The sequence below is a fragment of the Cryptomeria japonica genome, chromosome 9, assembly GCF_030272615.1.
Source record: "Cryptomeria japonica chromosome 9, Sugi_1.0, whole genome shotgun sequence".
Lineage (NCBI taxonomy): Eukaryota > Viridiplantae > Streptophyta > Pinopsida > Cupressales > Cupressaceae > Cryptomeria > Cryptomeria japonica.
Genome location: NC_081413.1, coordinates 472,312,664 through 472,339,733, shown reverse-complemented (window position 1 = coordinate 472,339,733; position 27,070 = coordinate 472,312,664). Strand labels below are relative to the sequence as shown.

Sequence of the window (27,070 nt, the reverse complement as noted above, 5' to 3'; positions counted from 1 at the left end):
TAAAGGTTTGATAAAGGCATAAGTCACAGAGTTTCAAGTGTTTCTTTCTCACTTTGGCCTGCCCTCGCTGAGTTTCTTCCTTAAACGATGAAGCACTAGGTTGAATACAAAGGTGAAGATCGTATCTCCTGCAGTTTCCATAAAGCTGCCGAACTTCTTCCCCACCATAACAGCTCAAGGTAGGGCTCAAAAGGAAGAAGAGGTTCCTGTCGTGCTTCCTCTTAAAGTCACCAAGCTGAAAATAAAGAAAGAAAGGGAGGAAGAAGGGACAATTTGATTGATGTTACAAGAATAAGTACTTAAGTATTTCTCTTAAACACTGGATAAAAGTGTGCTATTAAAGCTTAAATGAAAATGTTTAAACCTAGGTTTGCATTTGATTGATACTTTTAAAATTTCCATTTAAAATGAAAACCAAGATCAAATCTTGGTTAGGGAAAACATTGTCCATTTTAAAACATGAGCCCATAATCACACTTCGAAAACTTTCAAACCTGGGAAAAATTCGGGAAATACAGCCAAAAGTGAAAATTTCAAAACATCTCTCAAATAGATTCTTAAATGCCTAAGTTTTCTGCATCATTTAACAAAGCAAGTCTGAAATTGAAAAGAACATCAACTGAAAATCAAGGACTTCATTCCTAATTGACTCCCAAATGCTGAGAATCTCCCCATGGCTAGGAAGTGAATTTAACTTAAAATGCTCTAAGAAAACACACCCATGAACTTTTAAATTTAAACCGCGTTAAAATCAAAATTTTTGGCCAAGTAACAAAATTGAAGGAAACTAGCACAAGTTACAACCTTTAAAAAATTCTCGCCATCATGTTGTTTTATAATCATTATGCTGTCATCCCAGTAATTTCGTTACTAATGCCATTCTTGGGCACCGCTAACCACATTTATGCTATTAAATCGCCTCATAATTCGCATCCTAGTGTGTAGGGTAGATGCCTCCCAAGGTGGCAGAATCCTCTAAGGCACCTGACACACCGGGGACGTCCTAGGCACCCAAGGTCGACAACCCCCCCAAGTTGGAAAGGATGAAGTATCGATATCAAGGAGTGATACGAGAATCAAAGGTCCAAAGTGACTAGGAGAATATAGACGACACTAATTTTGGACACGTTGATATTCAACATTTCAAAGACAGGCTATATGCTGCCAATGCCTACGAGAAATCAAAGAGGATGGTAGAAAGTGGAATTGCACAGGCAGCAAGTTTCCCATAGGCTATCCAAAATTACAAGCTTGTTGTAGAAAGCTCCAAACACTATCAGTTAGACAATAGGGTGGTACTTGCAAACGGGATAGTAATGCTGATTTCACCCTAGAGGCAATTGGAGAAGCCTTTGACATCCCATTCCACGAGGACGCAATTGTGGTAACAATCCAAGAAGCTCAGACAATATATGACACTAATCCCAATAAGTGCAAAGGGAAGATCAATGAAAATTGGTTTAAGGAAAAGAGAGCCCCTAGCACCAGGATCCTCAAAAAGGTCTACAGGAGTGAGTTCAGTGAGGAGTATAGAGACATGATTACTTTACTCAGTCGAGTCATGGGACTCCCTCACTCCAATATGTTTGAGGAGTGGATGTTTTACTTTGCAAAAGAGGTCTTCGTAGGAAAGGTCAAGTTTGACTGGGCTTGAATCATTAGTGATAACATCCATACTCAACTAGTCCAGCTCGCAGAGAAGAAATACTTCACAATGTCTTCCTATTTGGTATGCATGTTTGCAAGACACCCCAAACTGCCAAGATTGATTCGCTTGGGTGAAATTGGAAACGGGCCAAATCAGGTGAAAGTGTACTGTGGAATAGCTCAACAGTTGATGTGTTTTGTTGGGAGCACAAGGGGCCTTACGTTTGCAACACGCTGGTCTGCATCTAAAATGATGTTGCATTTCTCAAGTTGGGGAATAAAAGCAAAGGAGAAGCGTTTAGGAAAATTAAAATTAATAAGACTGGTGTGTGAGTAGACAGATTCAACATAACCAATCCCTTCTTGGCCAAAATAACTCACAACCCCACAAGAACGGTGCAATGTTCAAGGGGACTTAGAAGATTTTTAGGCTGCAGGTGCATGCCTAAGCACCCAGTTTTGACGCAGCTCAGATAGACACCTACAATTGAACTAAAGACAATTTTAAAGGTTTAGACTAACCATACACAAAGATACACAATCAGCATATCCCCAATGGTATGAACCCGAATCCATCAAATACCCACACACCAGAAAGAATCTATCTAAACCTGTTGAAGGAAACCATGCAAACAGAATTAAACCAAGATGATAAACACCAAATCAATGTCCATATATTGATTTCAGCTGCTATTACAACAATTTCTGCAACAGTTCTACTCTATTCCTAACAACTAAAATCTAACTTTCTAGAAAAACTCTAACCCGCTCTAACTGTCTAACTCTAAAAATCTAACTAGAATCTAACCCTTTACAAGAGAAAGGCCTCTGCCTTTTATAGATTTTACAATTTTGAATCAAGGCTCAGGATTGACTGCATCCAAGGGCCCTGATCTGCCTTCCAGAACTTGGCAGCTTTAACCCATGCCCAATCAATCCTTAGTTATCCTCCCAACCATATTTCTCAACTACCTACAACTATTTGACATCAATTCGAGTCAATCCGGTAGTTGGACATAACTGATCTGTGTCCCCTTGTTTTAAAATATCTTGAACAAGACCCACAGGCAGTCTTTTATATTTAAACAACTTCATTTTTTAATTGATTTTTTGGAATTTCTTTAGGCTCTGTGTTTCTAAGAATGCACATTTTGTATGCTCCTGTGTGTTCTTTGTCTTCGGTGGATTTCGTCTTGTGGTCTGGTGAGGGTGCACTTCCTCATGCTTGGTTTTGATCCTTTGCAATGCGCTCTTCGTTAGCAGCGACTGGCTTTGTCATTTTGATCTTTCTCTTTGCGTTTTCAATTCTCGGCATTGATCGCAATCATGCTTTGATTAGCGCTTCAGGTTTTCGCCACCTTAGCCTCTTCTCGTAGTCGTCGATCTGCAAACAGTCAATTTGATCCTGAATCAATCATTTTGAAAAAATTAAATAAATTAATTTAACAAACATTAAATTTAACTTTTTAGGCAATGTCGGACCTTTTAACCATTTTGCAAGATTTTGGATCCACCTAGCAAACTCTAAATTTCGGCCAATTTAGTGGTCTTATGAGATTTTTTATTAGAGAGAACGATTTTGTTTTAATAATTTCGGGCTATTCAGGCCTAAAGTGTGAATTTGAATTTTAGCCTAAAAATGACCTCTTGTAATAATGAAAAAGAATTAGGCATTTTGATCTATTTGGGCAATTTTGCTTTTCAATGCCCGTTGATCCTCTTGGCACGATTCGAACTCTTGTTCTCTTTAACGTCCCTTTAATTTCGGGCATTTAGATCATTTTGAGAGACTTTCGTTAAAAATGCCCCTTTAGAATTTCGGGCTTGGGAGCTGAAATGCGCGACAATCTTCTTTGTTTAAATGCCCCTTTAGAACTTCGGGTCATTTGGGCAAAATGGGCGATTTTATTTTTCTAAGTTATAATGCCCTCTTATGGTAATTTTGGGCTTGGGAGTCCTTTTTGCGACTTTGGCATTTTGGACGAAATTTGCGATTTTGGTTATCATTTTCGACCTGAGAAGGGTTTTTGCACGAATTTACCCCTCTTAGCTTTTTCAGCCTACAAGCCGATTTTGAAACTTCACCTCACATTTCGGCCTTTTAGGCCAATTTGTGAATTGTCCCCTTGCCTTCTAATTCCGGCTAATGTGGTCGTGTTGCGCGACTTAGATATTCTATTCATTTTCGGCTAAAATGAGGGGTTTGTGCGATTTTTAATTTCTTTCTCATTTTTGGCTCTAGAGCCCCATTTGCGTGATTTGTGAACTATGACTTTGTCTAAGTTTTCGGCCTATATGGGGGAAATGTGAGAAAACAACTTTTAGCGCCCCTATGTCAAACTCGGGTTTTCTCTTCAAAAAATGCGATTTTCTGTTTCTTTCTTTCAGGAAATTTGTCCTTTAACGGCATTTTACAAGCTTTCATTTTAAAACTCCTTAGCAAAATTCGGCGATTTGGGTGAAGATGTGCAACTATGTTCTTCTGTTCACTTTGGGTAATAAGTGGATTTTGTGAGATTGGACTTATTCTCAGCCTAATGAGGGAGTGCGCGAATTTGAAGCCCTTCATCATTTTCGGCACGATTGGTGACTTTGCAGGTGCGATATCATTCTTGTAAACTCGGTCTCCTGAAGGTGAAAGATGAAAATGACTTTCTTTTTAAACGCCCCCTTCTCAGGTAAATTCGAGTATTTAGATGAAAACATGGGATTTCTCGTTAAGTGATTTTCGAGTTTGTGAGAGGGATTTGTGCGATTTTGTCTTGCCAAACTTCAAGCCTGGTGAAGGAAATGAGCGAACTTATTGTTTGACTTGCCTCCTCTTACCCTTGACTTGGCTCAAGGTTTCCTTGGGTATTCTAACAACTTACAAAGGATGCTAGCAACAATGATTCTACACAGTTTAAATGTTATTAATATGTCTTTCATGGGAAATCAAGCCTTAAGGAGGAATTATAAATACTCCCTCAATGAAATCGATTTCATTATTCTTGAGTATTGTTTATGACATTTGAGTTCTGAAAAGAGGAAGGGCAAGGGTTTCTGCCTGCTTCCAGCCATTGGAGAACATCAACTCTTCAATATGTTTGCAATTTTTGATGCTGTGAAATACCAGCAGAATCATTGCTTTTCTATGGGCTTCATATTGAGGTCCAGATTGTGCATATTTGAGAAGATTCGATTGGAGTTTGATTGGAAAGTATATTTGCCGATTTCAGAGGTCAGCATCAATCTATTTGGGGACGATTTGCATAGCATAATTTCTGATTACATTTCTAGACCTGGGCGGCCAGCTAAGGAGACCGCGATTTCGCTCATAGTGGCCTTGTCTTGCTTCGATTCTTTCATATGGCTGGAGCGCTTCACTAATGAAGCTATGTCTATCACTTTCAGTGCTAGAAAAGGGTATTTAATGCTGCATATTAATTTACATCAGAGGTCAGGTCTGAAAGCAGGGGCGGCACATGTAGAAGGGAAAATTGGCATCAAGAATTCATCATAATTTTGTCAAAGGGCTGTCTTCTCTTCTCCGATTAGGAGGAGCTAAACCAGCCAAGGGTCAAAAACAGTAGCTTAAATATTTATAAATTAATTTTTCCCACAAGACCTATGATTCTTTTCTTGACTTCAACAAATTATTGCAAACCAATCTAAATATACTGTAGTAAGAAGAGCTTGAGCTGAGTTATTCTGTTAATACCATTTAGCTGTATGTACGAACTAGATCGTTAGCGCTAAACTCATTGATCGAAATCAGAATATTGAAAACACGAGAACTTGCAGTTTTCAAAGTAAGCAGGTGACATATTAGCATAATTTCTAGTATTAATATTATATTGTTTATTAATACTGGGATTAGTCCCAGATCAGAAAAACTCACAAAACTACTGATACAAGTTTTGATGGTTAGGGTTGCATAACAAAAAGACATGCCTTTTACAGCATCACAACTTTTTGTAATTAACAGAGATACACTGGATTAATACAATCTTAGAAGGATCACAACCTTAAAGGTAAAGAAAAGCTCACTCAATTAATCTCTAAGGAAAAAAATTCAATCATGAGGGTGAAATTAAAATGGAACCATATAATGCCTTTAACTCTTATTCACAAGTTCTTATTTTCCATTGGGATAAACAAAATGAAGGATATGAATCCTTTGCATGGTAACACTTACCGGATAATAGTTTCCTGAAACTGGCTGGTTTACTTGTAGGTTCCAATCTGATCTGTAATTCCGAACCTGGAAATTCCAAGCAACAACAAATTGATTTATTTCCAATTGACAAGTAGTGGAATCAACTCAAAGAATAATCGAATTATACGCATCATAGACTGTAGTAACATAGGCTATACAATTGTAATGTACATTCCAACAAACTTCAAATGATAAATTTGGACCTTTGTCCTAGTTTATTATCATGTAGACATGGTGTATCACCTTGTGAAGCCACTAGTGACCAAAGATATAGAATTTACTGGCACTATCTTGACATTAAGATTAAATTGCTGACTAATATTTGAGATTTTTTTTAATGATATAGTCCTACATCCAAGTTAACATGATGGTACGATATAAAATGAATAATCTATCACGTTTAAACCGTACCTTTGGTGTTGGTTATGTAACTGTTAGCCACTTTGAACTTAGAAAATAGAAAATTAAACAGGAGAAATGATATTTTCATTTGATGGTTGGAATATAGAAATGCCCCATTTTGCTGCATTTTCAATATTTACACACTGTGCAGCCCATGCTAGTAAACGGAGCAATAGAGTGACTTAAATAGTGACATTACTTCTTTTATGACAATTACATTTTTTGAGGCCAAGAAGTGTCTTACACTTTAGAAAGAAGCATATACTGCCACCATAGGTTAAGAAGTTCTCTAGTAGAAGCACTCTCATTTAAGGTGTTATTAATTGGATATGAGAAAAAATATTTGATTAAATTCATTTACTTTTAAGTAATGTAATATAATTGAATTATACAAGAGCTACCTTCAAGTCCTAGTTAATTCCTCTGAATTTGAGGTAATTCCACTAAATGGTGATTAAATATTATGCAAAGAGAGGAGAAAAGAAATTTAGGTATTTGTTTGGAAGGGGCAAATGAGGCGGAGGCTGTTAATAGGTTTGGAAGAGCCTAAGAGAAAAAGGGCCTTTGTTTTAAAGAGGTTTGTTTTGGAGGATTGAAACCAGCAGGGTAAGGTATAGAGGTGTATGAAGAAGAGGATTTTGAGGAAGATGGGGAGTAAAAAAATGAGTTTAGGGGTATTCCTGAATCGATGTCAATTTATCCTTGATTTTTGCTTGTTTTTGTTTTGTTATTCTTGGCTTCCTAAGCATTAATATATCCACTCTTTTCTTCGACTGAAGTTCCCTTGTTCTTATTTGAGCCAATTTGCCCCTATAGGTTGTAGTGACCGAGGGGACTACCTTTGCAATAGCTTCTTCATTCAACTTTGCTTCCTCCTACGCAACTTGTCATGTTTTGCATTAATGCGCAACTAGTTGTGCCAAAACTGGGTCTATCAAGGATTTCAATGTGGTATTGGACACCACCATATATCAAATGAGGGTTGCTGTGATATCCCTAACCAAACAAGATAGAACACATCAGCATTGAGAGTTATTGTATTCATAGATAATGAATTAGACAATTTCCTCCTTGATTGCAATAGTCCACAACCTTGCGGCAGACAATCAGTCCTTCCTTGTACATAGTTAGTTTAGGTTTTTTCTTTTTCTGTTTTAGAGCAGTTTGCCTTTTCGTTTTTAGTTTAGATTTCCCGTTTTCTATTTTAGATTAGTTTGCTTTGTTGCTTTAGTGTAGATTTTCCTTTGGAGGGGTTGTCCCCCTGTTGTTTTGTAGGGTTATTTTGTAATATCCCAGTAATTTTTTTTTTGTTTTTAATAGTAAGAGTTACAAGCAAACACAACAACCCGTTAAGGTTAGAGAAATAATCCAAACTGCTGAAAGGGAACCCTTCCACCTTTTGTTCACCGAGAGCCCAATCTGGGAGGGTGAGAGCATACGGTGTTCCGGGGATCGTTAGCACCATAAAACAAACTGAAAATTACAATGCCTGGGCCGCAAGCCAACCCCTTCTGCTTATCTAGCAAGAAAGAAACCAAACTCTTGGCGGTAAACCAGCCAAGGGAAAATAACAAGAAACTGAAACTCAATCACTCTACCACATATTTCAGCGGGAGGACATTACATTAAGCTATCACTCTACCACATATTTCAGTGGGAGGACCATTGTATTAAACTTATCACTCAACCACTTATTCAGTGGGAGGACTGAGTACATAAACTGAATTACAAAGCAAGAAGGCAGCAAACCAGCCTCTTCCACTTATGCAGTGGGGATTACAAATAAGAACAACAAGATTGGTTGATCAGTACTACTGAAACAACCTTACAAAATAGAGATAAGATGAGAAGAGTAATGCAGATTTCTATAGCAAGAATATAAATTTCTGTTACAACCAATCTGTAAGCTAAAAGTACAAATCAGCAGCCTATGGAAACACCAAATTGCTCATAACTCCCTCATTTTTCACCCGAATCCAAACCCACAATATATCACTCACAACAGCAACCAATCCAAACTACAACCCAATATTTATTTGGAACGCATCCCAATGCAAGTACAAAAACCCATGCTATGCCTAGGAAGTTCGATTTTGTCTAGGAAATTCATTGCTTAATTAAAATTGCCAGAAACTCACACAATGTATCGCCTTGGCTAGGAAGGAGGATAGAGATGATACCCATAACCGTTGGTCGCTCCAGAAGAAAGGTGTGATCGAAAATGTGCTTCAGCCACAGGCAAAACCAACAAGTCTCCAGAATCACTTCCACCAAAAATGTCTATAGAAAACTCTAAGAATGTAGGAGAACACGATGCACAGTTAGGTACTGTATTTCAAGTACGAAACCGGGTAGCACTAGGGAGATGCACTCCGAAGCCTCAAGTTCCATCGCCAAACCAGCAGCATAACATTACAATTTTTCAAGATGCCACAAATGAGAGCCCAAGGCTCTTATTTATAACTTCTCAACAACCAAATTCAAATGCAAATTCCTCCAAACTCCACTCCTTCATTTGCATTTCATTTCACCTTCATGTGGACCCAAGTGTAGCACCATTTTCATAAGTCAAACCTCACGCCAAAAAGGAATGGACCCACGTTAATCACTTGGCAAATAATGGAGATGCAATATAAAATAATATTCCTCTAGAATATTTCGACATCCCTTATTATACACGAGTTTCGCCAAATACTTGGGATAAAATAGGCATTAATCCCAAATTCAATAAATCAGTAGCAAATAATCAGATTAATTAAATATTAAACCTTAGGATAAGGAAATAATATTTAATTGTATCACGTATGACTCCCGTACTGATTATTATCAAGACTAGAATGAAACTGAGCCAGGAAGACCACTGAACTGTTGCAGAATCAGGACCCTATCCACTGCCACAAATAGAATTATGCCACACTGCCACTTACTAAAAATAGTAAGTCAAGAACTAATGCCTCGAAAAGCATGAACTTCGTGCCCAAAGACAGAGCATGGAGAGCTCAGTAGGACAGTATCACCAGAATAGTCATTCCCTGACTTAATAAAAAAAGTAAGTCCTCGTTTCATCAATGCTGGACCCCTCATTCTTCATTCCACCTAGCCTATGGGTCCCAAGAATAGGCTAATGGACCACTGGAAGGTCGTCAATGAGAAGGGGACATTACAGTCCGCTCTCCCCAAAATTGTTTGTCCTCAAGCAACTGTAAGGTTGGATGTAGTAAAATCTCCTCATTTTCCCACGTAGCATCCTCTGCTAGTAGATTCTTCCATTTGATCAAGTATTCCCTAATCACTCTTCTCCTCAATGATCGTTCCCTGAATTCAAGGATAGCTTCAGGAACCAAAACCAACTCCCCCTCCTCATCAAGCGGAGGTAACTCAGCTGAAGCAACAACATTATGTCGTAGAGCCTTCTTAAGGCGAGACACATGAAATACATTATGGATCTTGCTGCTTGCTAGCAATTCCAACTCATATGCCACTTCTCCAACCCTTTTGCTGACTCTGAAAGGTCCATAGAATCGTGGCTTCAATTTCTTAACCCCACTCTTCTTGAGAGTAGACTGTTTGTATGGCTGGAGCCTCAAATAAACCGTGTCGCCCACCTCAAAGGTGCGCTCAATTCGCTGTTGATCAGCATACAACTTCTGCTGATTCTGTGCATGCTGGAGATTGTCCCTCATAATCCTCAGAATATCCTAACTCTGCTGCAACATATCTTTCGCCTGAGGGGTTCTGCTATCACCAAATACGAAGTCTGCGAAGCTAGGAGCTTCATAACCATATAGTGCCATGAATGGTGACATACGGATGGACATGTGATAGGAGGAATTGTAACAATATTCCCCTAGGTGAAGCCATCTCACCCAAGTATTTTGCTGCTCCGAGACATAGTTTCTAAGATAACCTTCCAACCACTTATTCACTATCTCGGTCTGCCCATCAGTTTGAGGGTGATAATTGGTGCTTGGAGTGAGCACAATACCACACAATCTGAAAATCTCCTGCCAAAAAGCACTTAGGAACTTGTTGTCCCTAACACTCACAATGTTCTTCAGTAAACCATGTAATCTGAACACCTCCCGGAAGAACACTTCAACAACTTGTGCTGCTGTAAAAGAGCTGGTGATGGCGAAGAAATGAGCAAACTTTGTAAGTCTGTCCACCACCACATAGATAGTATCCTTCCCTTGAGCCCAAGGCAACTCCGTGATGAAATCCATGGAAATACTTTCCCATTTTTGACTGGGAACAGACAAGGGTTGTAACAAACCAACTGGTAGAGTGTGCTCATCTTTGTTCCTTTGATATGTATGACACTCCTTAATATACTTCAAAACATTACTTTTAATTCCCTTCCAAAAGAATCTCTCTTGGATTTGCTTGTATGTTTTGAAATAACCTTGGTGACCAGCAAGGAGGATGTCATGGAAAGTCTTCAAGATCTTCTCTTTTAACTTAAATTCAGCTACTATGAAGATTCTTCCCTTGTACAGTATCAATCCCTCAACCAGTTTGTACCTTTCATCATGAAAAGTACCTTCTATAAGGCTGGTTGCAAACTGATTTTTGGCATAATCAGCAAGCAACAACTCCCTCCAATCAGCAGTAAGCTCGCAAAGTGAGCTTAAATGGGGTCTTCTGGACAAGGCATCTGCCACAACATTGGTTTTCCCCTTAACATACTCAATATCGAAATTGTAAGCCTGCAACTTACTCACGCATTTCTGTTGTCTCTCATTTAAATCCTTCTGATGCATGAAGTGTTTAAGACTTGTGATCAGTCTTAACAATGAATTGACTCCCCACCAGATGCTGCCTGAACTTTGCAAGGGCATGCATTATGGCAAGCATTTCCTTGTCATAAATGGAATACAGTCTCTCCGGACCTCTCAACTTTCTGCTCTCAAAGACTATAGAATGCTTATCCTGCATGAGGACTGCACCGACACCTTCTCCAGATGCATCACACTGTAGCTCAAATGGCTTGGTGAAATCAGGCAATGCTAAAACAGGGCAGGAACTCATGATCCCTTTAAACTGCTCAAATGTTGTTTGTGCCTTTTCGGACCATTCAAAAGCTCCTTTCTTTGTAAGATTTGTAAGGGGGGCAGCCAACTGAGAAATCCCTTCACAAACCTCTGATAGAATCCACACAGCCCCAAAAATCCCCTCAAATGTGTTATGTTTTAGGGAGTAGGCCAATCAATGATGGCTCTAATCTTTTCAGGATCCACCTTCACACCACCCGCACTGACAATGTGACCAAGGTAGAGCAACTCTTCCATCCCAAACTCACACTTGGACTCCTTGGCAAACAGGGATTCAGATTCTAATATACTCAACACTTCATCCAACTGCTGTAAATGTTCTTTCCAAGATTTGCTGAATATTAGTATGTCATCAAAAAATATCAAAACAAACTTCCTTAACTATTCTTGGAAGATTATGTTCATGCATGACTGGAATGTACCAAGTGTATTAGTCAAAACAAAGGGCATGACTAAGAACTCAAAATGCCCAAAGTGGCATTTGAAAGCAGTCTTCTCCACATCTGACGCTCTAATTCTGATCTGATGGTACCCCGACCAGAGATCAATCTTGGAAAAGAACACTGCCCATGTAGCTCGTCAATGAGCTCATCAATCCTCGGAATAGGATACCGATTCTTGATGGTTTTCTAATTCAGGGCTCTGTAATCCACAAACATGCGCATGGTTCCATCCTTCTTTCTCACCAAAATAACAATCGAAGCAAAGGGGCTTTTGCTAGGCCGTATGTAACCCATGTCAAGCAATTCTTAGATTGCTTTCTCAATCTCATCCTTCTGCTTCTTAGGATATCAATAAGGAGTAGTCATGAATGGCTTAGCTCCTTCTTCAAGCTCAATTATGTGTTCGGCACCTCTTTCAGGAGGCCTGCCAGGAGGTGGATTTTTGAACACCTTGCTTCTCTTGGTTATCAAAGCTTGAATGTCTTCAGGATAATTTTTGTGCTCTTTTTGTGGTTCTGAAGGCATGACCATGATCTTGCTTCTATCCTTGATCATTGCTGAAAGATCTGAGGAATAACTGCCCTTATCTACCAATGGATTGGAAGGCATTATCAAACACTCTGCTGCCCATTCCACCTGATTATGGCAGATCAGCCTTTCCATTCTTTTCAAGGATACCACTTTAAGTCCCCCATGCGACATTCCTCTCAACACTACCTTCTTCCCTTCAGACATGAATTTCAGCTCAATGGTTTGTAGGTTTAGTGTGATCTCACCAAAAGACCTCAACCATTGAATCCCAAGGACTGCATCATCAGTCCCTCCAATGCTCACCACAAAAAAGTCATCTCTGATTTCATGATTCCCCAACTTCAGAGACATGTTGGAAATCATTTGGTTACAAGATATAGTGGAGCCATCTGCTACCATGACTTTGAAGCCCTCAACTTCCTCTGCCACTAGTCCTTTTTTGCAACAATCCTCTCATCAATGAAGTTGTGTGTTGCACCTGTGTCAATGAGAGCTATGACACGATGCTCTCCAATCACACCCCGAACTCTGAAGGATTCATTTTTGTGAATGCTCAAGAGTTGAGCAACCACTCCTCTATCTTCTGACCCAAATTTAGGCCCTTCAGGAGCCTCTTCATACTCGCTGTCCTCAACTTAAGTTTGTTGTTCTGAAATTTCAGTATCTGATCCATCTTCTAAATAGCACTCCGTCTGATGCAAATTCCCTTTTCCATGGCACTTATGTCCGGGAACCCAAGCTTCTCTGCAAAAATAACAAAGATTCTTTCTTCGGAGCTCTTAACGGAGCCCATCATCCATACGCGGAGGGAACCTCTTGGTCTGATTAGTGAACTTCTTCTTATCCTTTCTGAAAGGGAAAGGCTTGGACTGAATTTTACTCTTTGGGGCAGCCAACTCCATACTTCTAGATTTTTTAATAGCTTCTACCAGAGTGGGTAGATCAAAAGCTTTGACCTATCCTCTCAAAGGTTCTTCAAGTCCTTCAGTGAAAAGGACAACCAACCGCTTCTCTGAGATGCTACTCACGATGACTGACAGGTTTTGGAATTCAATCACGTAAGTGTCCAATGAACCTTGCTGCCTAAGTTGTGCAAGTTCTCTAAACTTCACCTCTAGATCCCTGGTGTCGAATCTCTCAATAAACTTGTTGGTGAAATCAGCATAGGTGGTGATTAAGTTATGACCAAGGGTACCCAACCCATGGTACCACCATTCGTGGGCCACTCCATCCAACTACAAGGTAGCAAACTTGATGGCATCCTCCTCTGGCAAAGGTCTCAAGGACAAGTAATTGTCCAACTTCTGTACCCATGCTCTAGCTGTACTCTTAGTGCTTCCATCAAAGTGTGCTAAGGTCACTCTTCCAAGAGCTTGCTGAAAATCTCTTGGGGTAGTGGACTTGTAGTCATTCCTCCTTCCTCTCTTCATTTTTTGATTCATAAACTAATCCAGAGTTAGGATATCTCAGATCTCACCAGGAAGGGAAGCATACTCCATGTAGTTGTTTCTTATTTCATTAGTTGTGGGTATCTCTGTTTCAGCTTGTTGTACTTCTTTTGGCAAAAATACAGGTTGTAAAGGCCTTGGGGCTGAACCTCCATTGTTACTCCCGTTGTTACTCCCATTTCCATTGCCTACAGGAGCGTTAGAAGTGTTGGCTTCTGGTCCATTGTTGGGCTGATTAGTGACCCCAACAACATTTTGGTTGAGCTTGGCCAGCAGTAGAGACATCATGTCCATCATGGCATTGAATTGTCTATATGCCTTCTTATCGGGTGCCTCATTTGGTTCTGTAGTCTTATGTGCCATTGAATCAACTGAATCTGAGGTATCTAGATCCTTCCCTCTGTTTCTCAGTACTTCTGAAAATGTGTCATCTTCGGGCACTATAGGAATCTGAAACTGTAGTAGTATCTGACGCCTCTGTCACTCATGGAGACTTCTGAACCCACTAACTCTCATGGGCTGGCAGGAAAACTAGCTCTGATACCACTATAATATCCCAGTAAAATTTTTTTTTTGTTTTTAACAGTAAGAGTTACAAGCAAACACAACAACCCGTTAAGGTTAGAGAAATAATCCAAACTGCTGAAAGGGAACCCTTCCACCTTTTGTTTACCGAGAGCCCAATCTGGCAGGGTGAGAGCATACGGTGTTCCGGGGATCGTTAGCACCATAAAACAAATTGAAAATTACAATGCCTAGGCGGCAAGCCAACCCCTTCTGCTTATCCAGCAGGATAGAAACCAAACTCTTCGCGGTAAACCAGCCAAGGGAAAATAACAAGAAACTGAAACTCAATCACTCTACCGCATATTTCAGCGGGAGGACCATTGTCTTAAACTTATCACTCGACCACTTATTCAGTGGGAGGACAGAGTACATAAACTAAATTACAAAGCAAGAAGGCGACAAGCTAGCCTCTTCCACTTATGCAGTGGGGATTACAAATAAGAACAGCAAGATTGGTTGATCAATACTACTGAAACAACCTTACAAAATAGAGATAAGATGAGAAGAGTAATGCAGATTTCTACAACAAGAACATAAATTTCTATTACAACCAATCTGCAGGCTAAAAGTACAAATCAGCAGCCTATGGAAACACCAAATTGCTCATAACTCCCTCATTTTTCACCTGAATCAACTCAAATCAGTCCCAAACCCACAATATATCACTCACAACAGCAACCAATCCAAACTAAAACCCAAACAACCCAATATTCATGTGGCACACATCCCAATGCAAGTACAAAAACCCACGCTACGCCTAGGAAGTTCGATTTTGTCTAGGAAATTCATTGCTTAATTAAAATTGCTACAAACTCACACAATGTATCGCCATGGCTAGGAAGGAGGATAGAGTTGATACCCATAACCGTTGGTCGCTCCAGCAGAAAGGTGCGATCGAAAATGTGCTTCAGCCACAGGCAAAACCAACAAGTCTCCAGAATCACTTCCACCAAAAATGTCTATAGCAAACTCTGAGAATGTAGGAGAACACGATGCACAGCTAGGTACTGTATTTCAAGTACGAAACCGGGTAGCACTAGGGAGACGCACTCCGAAGCCTCAAGTTTTGTCGCCAAGCCGGCAGCATAACATTACAATTTTTCAAGATGCCACAAATGAGAGCCCAAGGCTCTTATTTATAACTTCTCAACAACCAAATTCAAATGCAAATTCCTCCAAACTCCACTCTTTCATTTGCATTTCATTTCACCTTCATGTGGACCCAAGTGTAGTGCTATTTTTCATAAGTCAAACCTCACGCCAAAAAGGAATGGACCCACGTTAATCACTTGGCAAATAATGGAGATGCAATATAAAATAATATTCCTCTAAAATATTTTGACATCCCTTACTACACATAAGTTTCTCCAAATACTTAGGATAAAATAGGCATTAATACCAAATTCAATAAATCAGTAGCAAATAATCAGATTAATTAAATATTAAACTTTAGGATAAGGAAATAATATTTAATTGTATCATGTATGACTCCCGTACTGATTATTATCAAGAATAGAATGAAACTAAGCCAGGAAGACCATTGAACTGCTGCAGAATCAGGACCCTGTCCACTGCAAAAAATAGAATTATGCCACACTGCCACTTACTAAAAACAGTAAGTCAAGAACTAATGCCCCGAAAAGCATGAACTTTGCGCCCAGAGACAGAGCATGGAGAGCTCAGTAAGACAGTGTCACCAGAATAGTCATTCCCTGACTTACTAAAAATAGTAAGTCCTCATTTCATCAATGCTGGACCCCTCATTCTTCATTCCACCTAGCCTATGGGTCTCAGAAATAGGCTAATGGACCACTGGAAGGTTGTCAATGAGAAGGGGACATTATAATGTTTGTTTTGCCTAGCTTTGGTGAATGAAGTCAAGATGTTTTCCGGCTTATTTCTTGGATCTCCACTTTGGTAGAACACCTAATTGACGATTGCCCCCATAGTCAACTCATTTGGTTTGAGGCTTATTCATTTAAAAAAATTAGTTGCTTATTGTGTCTTGTCACCAACATTGCAATCATTGCACATTTAATGCTTAATATTGCTTAGATCTGTTGTTTTGTCAAAGGGAAGTCATTGCAAGTGAAAAATTTGAAGCTCTGCTTCAGCGACCATTATAAGGCTCAATCCCATGTAGGCTTCATTGCTTACCAGCCAAAATGAAAGTGAAAAGAAAGGAAAAGAGAAAAATCAAAACAAAAGAAATAGAAAAATCAAAACAAAATAAATTGAAAAGAAAAAGAAATATAAAAAATATTTGGCTTTGGGAGTGCAGACACCTCTACCGGTATTCAAAGAGAAAATTTACCAGAAATAGAGCAATCTCTGTGAGTTTACAGGCGATAACCTTGTCGATGCTATAGACGCTCACTGGAGTAAGGCAGAATGACATTTCAATTGTCTTTAAGCTAGAATGAACTTCACTGCACACACCTGATTCCCAAGATCGATGACTTGACTCAGTTTGCGACCTCATTTTTACTTTGAATTTGTCTTTTGTCATTTTGGTTGGTCTGTGGGGTATAGGCCAGAGATTGCGGGTTTGATCCGGATAGTCATCCTTGAAAGGTTCTGGAACATTTCCCAGCTGAGTTGCCATTTGTTGTGCTTTGTGTTTCATGCCTTGTCCCAAGGGACCCCCGTTTTTGTGCTTTGCCTGCTCTGCATGAGAAAGAAGAGGAAAGGAATGTCTATGCCAATAACATCCCGTGAGTCTCTAGGTTTAACAAAATTGTATGATTTCGCTCTTACTCGAGGTCGCGTTTTTTGTGACTGTCGTCCCTTTCAAAAGCTGAAAATACCGCACGAAAATGCCCAAACCTTCTCAAAGCGTATGCCTCCATATTGCTTATGTCCTGCCTTCAAAATTGCCTCCAAATCCTTGAAAAAATCTCAAATACAAGCACAGTGCATAAGCTCAGGACAAAATTTGGGTGGAGAATGATTAAGTTTGGGCGTAGTTTTTAAACAAATCATTCATACCATCAAGCCCCTAGAAATACCCAAGCCTGCCATTGAGAGAATATGAAAGGGAGTTGATAGAATAAAACAACATATTTTGTTCTTATGGTTTTAAATAAAACATTTTGTCTTCAAACACTGAAATTGATGCCAAGAAAAGCTAAGACTAAGGTCAAAATAAATGGCATGGGCCTTGGGCATTAGAACACAAGAAAAAATTAAAAAACCTCATAAAGCACATTTTTGCAATTTCACCCACATTCGCCAAAATTTCCCCTTTGAATGGTGAAATGTTAAATTAAAAGAAATAAGGAACTGGGGGGGGACGTTTTAAAGAACTTTTGGCACTTTCCTTTCAAAATGCCAAACTTTCCCCCTAAATGGTGAAATGTTAAGTTAAAAGAAATAATAATGGAGGCATTTTAAAACATTTTGCACTTTACCCTTAATATGCCTAACTTTTTCCTTAAAAGTGGCTCAATGTCAAATTAGGTGAATTGAAGACAAAAGGGAAATCGAAGATTTTAGGCGCCAAGCATTAAGTGTTTGTATTTGCACATTTGCCTAAAATTGCCAAACTTTTTCCTTTAATAAACCAAAGTGTAAAAAGAAAAGAGGAATTTGAAGGGCTTGGGCACCAACATAGGTGTTAGCAAACTTTTTAGCACTTTACCTTTAAAATGCCTAACTTTTTCCTTAGGTTGGCAAAACAATAAGTTCATAAATTTCACAAAGGGGACTTTTTGGCACTTTTGCTCTCAATCGCTGAAGTTTTCCCTAAAAAGGAAAACATTAAGTGAAATCGAAATGAACTTTTTTGGCACTTTTGTTCTAAATTGCCTAGATTTTCTCTTTCCCCTCCTATTTGCCAAAACGAAGCCCAGTGTTGCCTTGACAACAGCTAATATTTGTTGAAATTACTTAAATTTTTCAAGGTGATTGATTCAAGTTGAATTTGCTTTTGTAGATCAATGCCGCTGCAAAGAGCTGAGGGAAAACTTAAAGCGTAGATTGAAGGGCGCTAGGACCGGAGGATAAAGATGCAACCATAGCACAACAAGATTGGAAGGCAGTGACAAGTCTTGTGATACCACAGAAAATGCAGAGATTCAGAAGATGCACAACTGGAAATTCCAGAAAGTCAGTTTGTAAAACCGAATTGTTTTAATGTAAATAGCTACCCGTGGGCACCCCCATCAATGCAAATTAAAAGAAGGGGGTACAAAGGTTAGTTATTCCCAGCTACTTGATCTACAAAATTGATGTCAAATAGTTGCCAGTAGGTGAGAAGGTGGTAGGGAGGACAACTAAAAGTTACTAGGCATGGGTTAAAGCTGCCAGGCTTCTAGAAGGCAGATTGCAACCATCAAATGGTTTCAATCCTGGCCTTTGATTCAAATTGTAAAAATCTATAAAAGGCAGTGCCTCTCTTTTGTAAAGGGTTAGAATTTGTAATATCCCCCTTAATTTTTCCCAATTTTTTTCCACAATTACATTCAACACAACACTTGTTATGGTTAGGAAATGAAAACCAAATGCTGCTGAAAGTAACCCTCCACTTTTTGATCACCAAGAGTCCAATCTAGGAGGGTGAGAGCATACAGTGTCGAGGGGATCGTTAGATGACAATAACTGAAAATGATTACAATCTTCGGGCGGCAAGCCAACCCCTTCTACTCATACAGCGGGCTAATGAAAACAATGCATTCACTTGGCAGTAAACCAGCCAAGGACAAGCTAAAGAACTGAAGAATGCAATCACCCAACTGCTTGTTCAACTGGAGGACTAGAAATGAAATTACAATCAACTCTACCGCTTGTGCAGCGGGAGGACAGTATTACAATATTCAAAATAGGTGACAAAGTCAACCTCTTCCTCTTATGCAATGGGACTAAGAGCAATAATCAAATTAGATAGCTGTTAGAACTACTAACCAGCTTTACAATGCACAATATGGATTATAATTTAAGGGAAATCACTATTCTAAAGATAGGTGGCAAGGCCAACCTCTTCCACTTATGCAGTGGGATAAGAAAGAACAATAGAAACTGTTGTTAGTACTACTACTAGCATTACAATATGAATCATAGCATATAAGAGTGATGAACCAAGTGCAATAACATGACCAACAACTCCAAATGAAACCAAGTCCTTTCTCTTCACACCAATGAACTCACACATCCCAAAACCAACACCAAACACCAAAAACTCTAATTCTGATATACTCCCAGCATGCTGAAAACACACAGACCAACAACACTAAATCCCACTAAAACACTCACAACTCCCCCAATTCTTAACCAAATGACACAAAATTGAAATCAAATGATCACTAGGAGGTAGGCGATCATTCCTAGGACAACAAAACATGGCAAACGAACCCCAATAATTTATGCACGCATTCCAAAGCGCTCAGCCACATGGTACGACCAGCTAAGGTATGATTTTGCAAAAATAAAATCCAAAACACCATTTTAAGCTCTATAAACTTGCAAAATGAATCACCTAAAACATAAAGAAAGATAGATGAAATAACCAGAACGAGGAGAATGACACACTGAGACCTACGACCCAAAATCCACTTTAGCACACTCTACGACTAGAAACAAGAACACACTACAACACTCCCGAAAATCATAAATCTAATATATAAATCTGCAACATTATCTTCAATCGACTCTTCTAAATGAAGAGCAGTCTCTGGCTCGACTAGTTGTTGTATTGGAAGCAAGAAATCAAGCTATGGCTAGGAGGTAAGCATTCCCCGAAGCTTTCACTCTGCATTTCGGCAACATTTCATTACAAAAATTCTTGGATATCAAAAACAAGAGCCCAACACTCTTATTTATAGACTTTGTGTCTCCAAATACAAATTCACATTCCCTCCAAATGAACACCAAACCCAAATGCACATTCACTTCACATTATTTTGAAATTACATTTCATTTCTCCTTTCTCCAAATCGACCTTCTCATAGGAGCAAATATGCTTTATAAAAATGACAATAAAATCATAATGTGGCATCCAAGGTAGATAAGTGAAATATATTATAAAATTAACTTATTTATCCATAAGGCGTCCATCTTGCCTTATCAATATTTCACTTTATAAAGTATTTTTCCTCAACAATAAATCACCCAATATATAATTAAGGAAATGACTTAGATATCAATATAACTTAAGCAATCCCTTTAAAATAAATCATGCAACCTTTGCCTTAAGTTATAATTTAATTTAAAACACCATTTTTCATCAAATACTGAACTTGCCAAAATAAGCTCCAAGGATATGGGGAAACAAGCTGAGAGAATTGCCCTTCCAGAAATAGTCACTGAACTGAGCTGAAGAACCCTTGCCAAGAATAGCACCAAAAAATGCTTGGAAGACCAACTGCTCAAATTGACCTGCTGGAAATAGCCATCTAAACAGGCCTACTTACATCCTACTAAAAATAGAACTGCTAAAAATAGTACTTATTAAAAATAGCATACTGCTAAAAATAGTAAGTGTTTCCGAAGTGATTTTAGCCACATTTTGAGCAGCCATCGCCAGAGAAACGGAACTCGCCCGGACTCGCCCAAACTAGGCGAGTCCGGGTCCGAGTGGGGCGAGTTTGGCGAGCTTGGACTTGGACTCGGCTAAGTCCAGGGGGCGAACTTGCCAGACTCACCGAGTTGGCGAGTTTGGCATAAACTCGCCAAACTCGGCGAGTCCCGTGACTGAGACTCGGCCGACCGGCTGGGCTTTAAAAAAACATTTTCTAAAGTTTTTTAAACTTTTTTTTTTTTTTATGTTATTTATCCTCCAACCCTAAAAGTTTAAAAAAGAAGTTTAAAAAACTTTAGAAAAACAAGGGTGCATTGAAGAAAAACCAACAAGGAGGAAGCTCAATATTTCTTCCATTTATCACATTGGGGCTGCATTGTGTTTGAATTTGGTGCATCAATAGTTGGATAGGACGAGTTTGCAGCTCATTTCAAGCTTGTTGCAAGAGGTAAGATTGTTTTTTTTGAGATTTTTTTGTTTCTTGTATGCAAAAATTTCATTTTGTATTCATTTCTTTTGAAAGTTTTACATTTTTTTCCAAAATCTTTTGTATGTTACTATGTAGGGTTGTATGTAGAGTTTGTAATTTTTTTTTTAAATGAATTCACAACAAAGAATGAATGTATTAATTCTTTTTTGTATTTATAATGTCTTATGACTTATAATTTATTGCAGCAACCTTCACATTCTTATTTGCCTCAAGTTTCACAAAACTATCATACAATGTCATTATCTTCTAGACCCCCAATTAGAAAGGACCCCGCTTGGAAATTTCACGAAGATTTTCCTGGGCAAAGAAAGGGGCAAACAAAATGTATGTTTTGCAAAACAATATTTCATGGAGGCATTTATAGATTGAAATACCATATTGCTTGTGTGCGTGGCCATGATGCCAACCCATGCATTGAAGCAACAATTGAGGCCATACGCGAGTGCTATGTAATGGTTGAAGAAATTGAAAACAAAAAGAAGCAAAAGGAGGATCGCATGGCCATTGGAAGTGGGACAGCTTTAGGTTGTGTTGGAGGGCCTTTTTCCATGCCTCCACATCGTCCCACTCACCATGCTACTGCTGGTGGTAGTGCTTCTTCTTCTGCAGGTGCCACTACTTGTTTGCCCTCTTGGGTGAATACTTAAAGCATAAAGTACGTAATGCAGAACCATGCCATCGAAATCAGACAAGTATCAGATATGTTATTCCATTCATAATTCCTCTGTTGCAAGTTACATTCTGAAGTATATAAAGATATCGAGGGGGGGCGAGCGCCAATCGTCGCACCGCAACTACCACCCCTCGGTTGCCAACTAACCAACACAATTACAACTTAATTAACTAGTTTTATTTCCATGTACAATATTGCCTTCAGAACCACACGGAAGTCCATGGTGCGCATCATTTCTGTGATATTTTATGATGTCAAAACCCTTCTTCTCCACTCTAATATTTTCAGTGTCTTGGCTCCAGATGTCATCGAATAATTTTTCAATCTAGTCGTCGTCGTTTTTTTTTTTTTCCTACTGTAATGTCCCCGACAACCTCCCCGTACCGTCAACAACCTCCTTACTGTACGGACACACCTCCAGCATACGAACACTTCCCGTGCGGTCAATATCCCTCCACCTCCACCGTACGGTGCCAAATGTTTGCCCTCTCGAGTGAATACTTAAAGCATAAAGTACATAATGCAGAACCATGCCATCGAAATTAGACAAGTATCAGATATGTTATTCCATTCATAATTCCTCTGTTGCAAGTTACATTCTGAAGTATATAAAGATACCAAGGGGGTGCGAGCACCAACCGTCGCACCACAACTACCACCCCTCGGTTGCGAACTAACCAACACAATTACAACATAATAAACTAGTTTTATTTCCGTGTACAATATTGCCGCCAACACTACTCATGTTCCTAGCGCTGCCAGTGGTAGTGGGACTGGGAGTGTTAGCATTGGACCTAGAATTTGTAAATCTAGGTTGGATACCTTCTTTGTGGGTCGCACTACTCCTAGGTCCCAACAGTCGCTTGAGAGCATGGGTTGGAACAAGGAGGTCCATGATGCCGCTAAAATGGTAGTTTGCAGGTTTTGGGTCTACAGCAGTGTTCCATTCTTTACAACTAGGTGAATGTTTTATGTTTGATTGTTTTAATTTTTATACTTTGATTCTTTGTTTTATTTTTTCTCGTACATACTATATAGTGCATACTTAACTTATCTCATTTAATTTATTTGTGACAGGTCTCCTTTATGGCAAGAAATGGTTGATGCCCTTACCATATGTGGGGCGGGGTTCAAAGCCCCTTCTGAGTCTGATTTGAGGGGACCCATTTTGACTCAATTGGTGAATGATGTGAAGAAGGAATTAGGTGAACAACACCAGATATGGAGCATATAAGGTTGCTCCATCATGACTGATGGTTGGACGGATAGGAGAAATAGAACTCTCCTTAATTTTCTTGTTTCTTCCGCAGGTGATTGATTAATTTTAGTTTCATTTAGTCATTAATTTTTTATTTTTCATTTAATGATTTATTGAATGATCATTGCTCTTACTTAATTTTTTTATTTCAGGGGGCACCGTTTTCATCAAGTCCATTGATGCCTCTGCCCATTACAAGAATACCACCTACTATGTGAGTAGATAGAGGAGGTGATTGATGAGGTGGGTGACAAGAATGTGGTATAGGTGGTGACTGACAACACAGCAAATTATGTTGCTGCAAGTAAACTTTTGATTACAAATACAATCTAATTTTGTTTGCAAATTAATTACTATTTTGTAACTTCATTAATTACAATGCAACAAATTATGTTGTTGCAGGTAGACTATTGATGGAGAGGCACCCATCTATAATTTGGACTCCATGTGCCGCCCATTGCATTGACCTCATGTTGGAGGATATTGGAAAACTCCCATGGGTCAAGAGATGTGTAGAAAGGGCTAAAAATGTGTGCAAATTTTTATATAATCATTCATGGGTGTTGGCTCTTATGAGACAATACACAGAGCAGAAGGAGTTAGCTCATCCAGGAATTAGAAGATTTGCCACAAACTTCATCACATTGCAGTCCATGCTTCGCTGTAAGCCGGCCTTGAGATGTATGATTGTTGGTGAGGAGTGGTCTTCCTCATCCTATGCTGCCACCTCTGCAGTGAAAGATATGGCAGACTGCATTTTTGAAGAGCGAGACTTTTGGATCCCTTGTGATGAGATATTGAAGGTAAATTTTTTATAAATTCTACAATTTAACTTTTTGTTTTATAACTTATTCATCATATTCTTTTATTTGCTCATTTTTCTAAATTACACAATATTTTCAATTTTGTAGTTTGTTAAGTCCTTGGTGGTTTTGTTGCGAGTTGCAGATGGAGAAAAGCCCGCAATGGGCTACATATATAAGGGCATGGATAGGGCGAAGGAGGGCATCAAATCCATCTATGAAGGAGATGAGAGCAAGTATGGTCCCATTTGGGAGATCATAGATAGGAGATGGCATCATCAGCTTCATAGGCCCATCCATGCAACAACCTATTATCTGAATTTGGCATTCCATTTTAGCCCTACTTTCAAGGCTGATGTGGAGGTCCTTAATGGCTATACTCAATCATGGAGAAGATGGCACCTGTTGGTACTACTTAAACAAAGCTTATTCGACAGCTACAGTTGTTCTCAAATGCATATTTGGTTTATGAATTCTTAAATAGATATTGGACGACAAATGCCAGTCTTTTGTGCAATTATTAGAACCAAGTGAGTAATAATTATCTTTCCTTCGTATTAAAAGTGTTTTGACAAGAATACATACATACATATATACATACATACATACATACATACATATATATATATATATATATATGTATATATATGTATATATATATATCACATATATATACATATATATATATGTATTCTTGTCGCAACACTTTTGAACTTATTTATTCTTCCAAGCAACTACTTGTAAGTTACTAATAATGTGATTAAATCGAAGGGATATTTGGTTTATGAATTCTTAAATATATATTGGGTGACAAATGTTAGTCTTTTGTGCAATTATTAGAACCAAGTGAGTATTAATGATCTTTCCTTTGTATTAAACTGAGTGTTTTTAAAAAACATATATATACACTAAATGATGCAAAGGAAAAATTAAGATTGTATTTTAATTTTATTTTTAATGTTATGTCGCAGAGGTGTTCCTTACCTTGTGTTTGAGACTTATCCTTGATGCGGAGATAAAATATCATTGTTTTGGAATCAAGGGGTTGTTTGCTTAAACGTGTTTTGCTTCCAGAGGCTAGGCTAATGTTGAGTCCTTGTTGTGATTAGTTATTCTTCCACTCTTTGTGTTTTATTGTCACACCATTGATGGTTGTATATGCTAGATGGCCTTTCCTTGCTAGTATTTATTGCTTCCTTTGGTTATCTTGTTCTAGCAAGTGAGTTAAGCCTTGCCATGGTCGGGACGTTGTCACCTCGTGTTTGTGAGTGTCATTGGTCTTGTATGGTTCATGGTTTCCTAGGTGCAAGTCAAGGGGGAGTGGCACTCATTGGAGGCCGGGGCCCAAAGAGGTCGCCAGGGTAACTCAATGAGGGTATTGTAATCAAGTGAAAATTTAAATAATGAACTTGGGTGGGTAGCTAGATAACACTCGAAAGATTAATTGATGCCTCTATTACTCTCAAATGCTCGTTTAGGTCTGAGGTAAGTAGAGAAGGCTTGAAATGGTGTCCACCAATTTTGTCCCTTCGAAAGGTTGGTGTGGTCCACTAGTGTTTATATGGGGGTCGGGGGTCGGTAGAGGTCACTAGGGTAATCGAGGATGGGGGTAGGGACCTAGTGAAGACTCACCAGGGTAACCCATGACATACTAGTGATGACACTCTTCCCTATTGCATACCTAGTGGTTTCTTATGTTATTTATCCTTCTGTGGTTTGCTTGGGCCTTTGGAAGTTTGTTGACTTAATTTTGAGTCTCATGTGATTTTAGCCTCGTAAGCCTCAAGTGAGTACAGTCTTGTGGGTTCTCTTGTGAGTCATGTTGGTACTCTTGTATCCTTGCTTCTGTCTTGTGGGTCTGGTTGATACCTCCTAGCACGCGGGCTGGACCTAATGGTACCACATGGTTGGGTGGAATGCTATTCGCGCCCATTGGGTTTTGTTCGCCCTGCTTCATGATTGCGATGGCTTGTGGAAGGATCGAAGACTTTCATATTGATGTAGATCTATGTATTTATTCTTGTTTGTACTCTTGGAGATTATATCCTTATGGATCCATTGTAATGTAATTTTGATCATCTTATGTATATTCGCATGTCAAGGTATAATGTACCATGATCCTATGTAATTAACGATGTTGTAATTATTAATGATGGTTCTTTTGATCTTGTATATTTGGATAATGTTCTTTCTTGAACAACGGCATTGTGGGGCCTTGAGGACTTTTGTTAGTTACCATTGTACATCTTTTCTTATCATGTAGTTTGTAATCTTCATGCATATGTATAATTTGTCCTTGCAAAAAAAAATATTATTCGCATTTTCATTGCTTTTATTTGTTTAGCTCCTCTAGGCCTCAAAGCAAGCGTTACACTTGGTATGAGAGCCCATGTTCAAACATTGGGTTCTCTGGGTATTCTTGGGTTCATTTGTTGCTTGTATGTATTCCATGTGTGCTTGATTCTTGTCGTAAGCTTGTCTCATATGTGTTGTTGTGTTGTCCAGAAGGATGTCGAGAGCATGAGGAAGACGTCATGGAAGAGGCCGAGGTAGGGGACGTGGCAGAGCGGTAGCATCTAACAATACCCCCTCACAAAGTTCCCACGGGAATTCTAGAAATTAGAATCGTGGGCAGTCAGCTTCGGTAGAAAATCAGTTGCAACTTTTGTTTAAGAAGCTCCTTGACCGAGTGGGTCCTCGCTAGGAGAATGGGGATTGTGAGAGGTCGCCTGTGAGGCCTCTTAATGACATGTCAAAATGGGAGGCATCCTACATGAATCATTTGATGAGGACTCGGCCTCCTAAATTCAATGGTGCCGAAACTAGTCTTGAGGCAGATAATTGGCTAATAGAACTAGACCAATGTTTCACAATGCATCCTTTTAGTACCAGTACTAAGGCGAGGTGTGTAACTATGCATTTGAGGGGTTTCGCATCCACCCGGTGGCAATTAGAAGAGCAGAAGCTCCATCTGGATATTAGCACCATCTCTTGGGAGTTGTTTGTGGAACGATTTCGGACATGGTTCCTATCGGATCATTGGAG

General features: G+C 39.1%; 1 protein-coding gene across 6 annotated transcripts in view; it reads right to left on the bottom strand.

The window, feature by feature from the left end:
- The window catches only part of LOC131075948 (alpha-mannosidase), a 318,620-nt gene that overhangs the window by 98,385 nt on the left and 193,165 nt on the right, over nucleotides 1–27,070 (bottom strand). For all 6 annotated transcript variants that reach the window (XM_058012933.2, XM_058012930.2, XM_058012932.2 and 3 more), the window contains one exon: nucleotides 5,825–5,890. In XM_058012933.2, coding sequence (XP_057868916.2) covers nucleotides 5,825–5,890 — 66 coding nt within the window. The remainder of the gene's footprint in view (nucleotides 1–5,824; nucleotides 5,891–27,070) is intronic.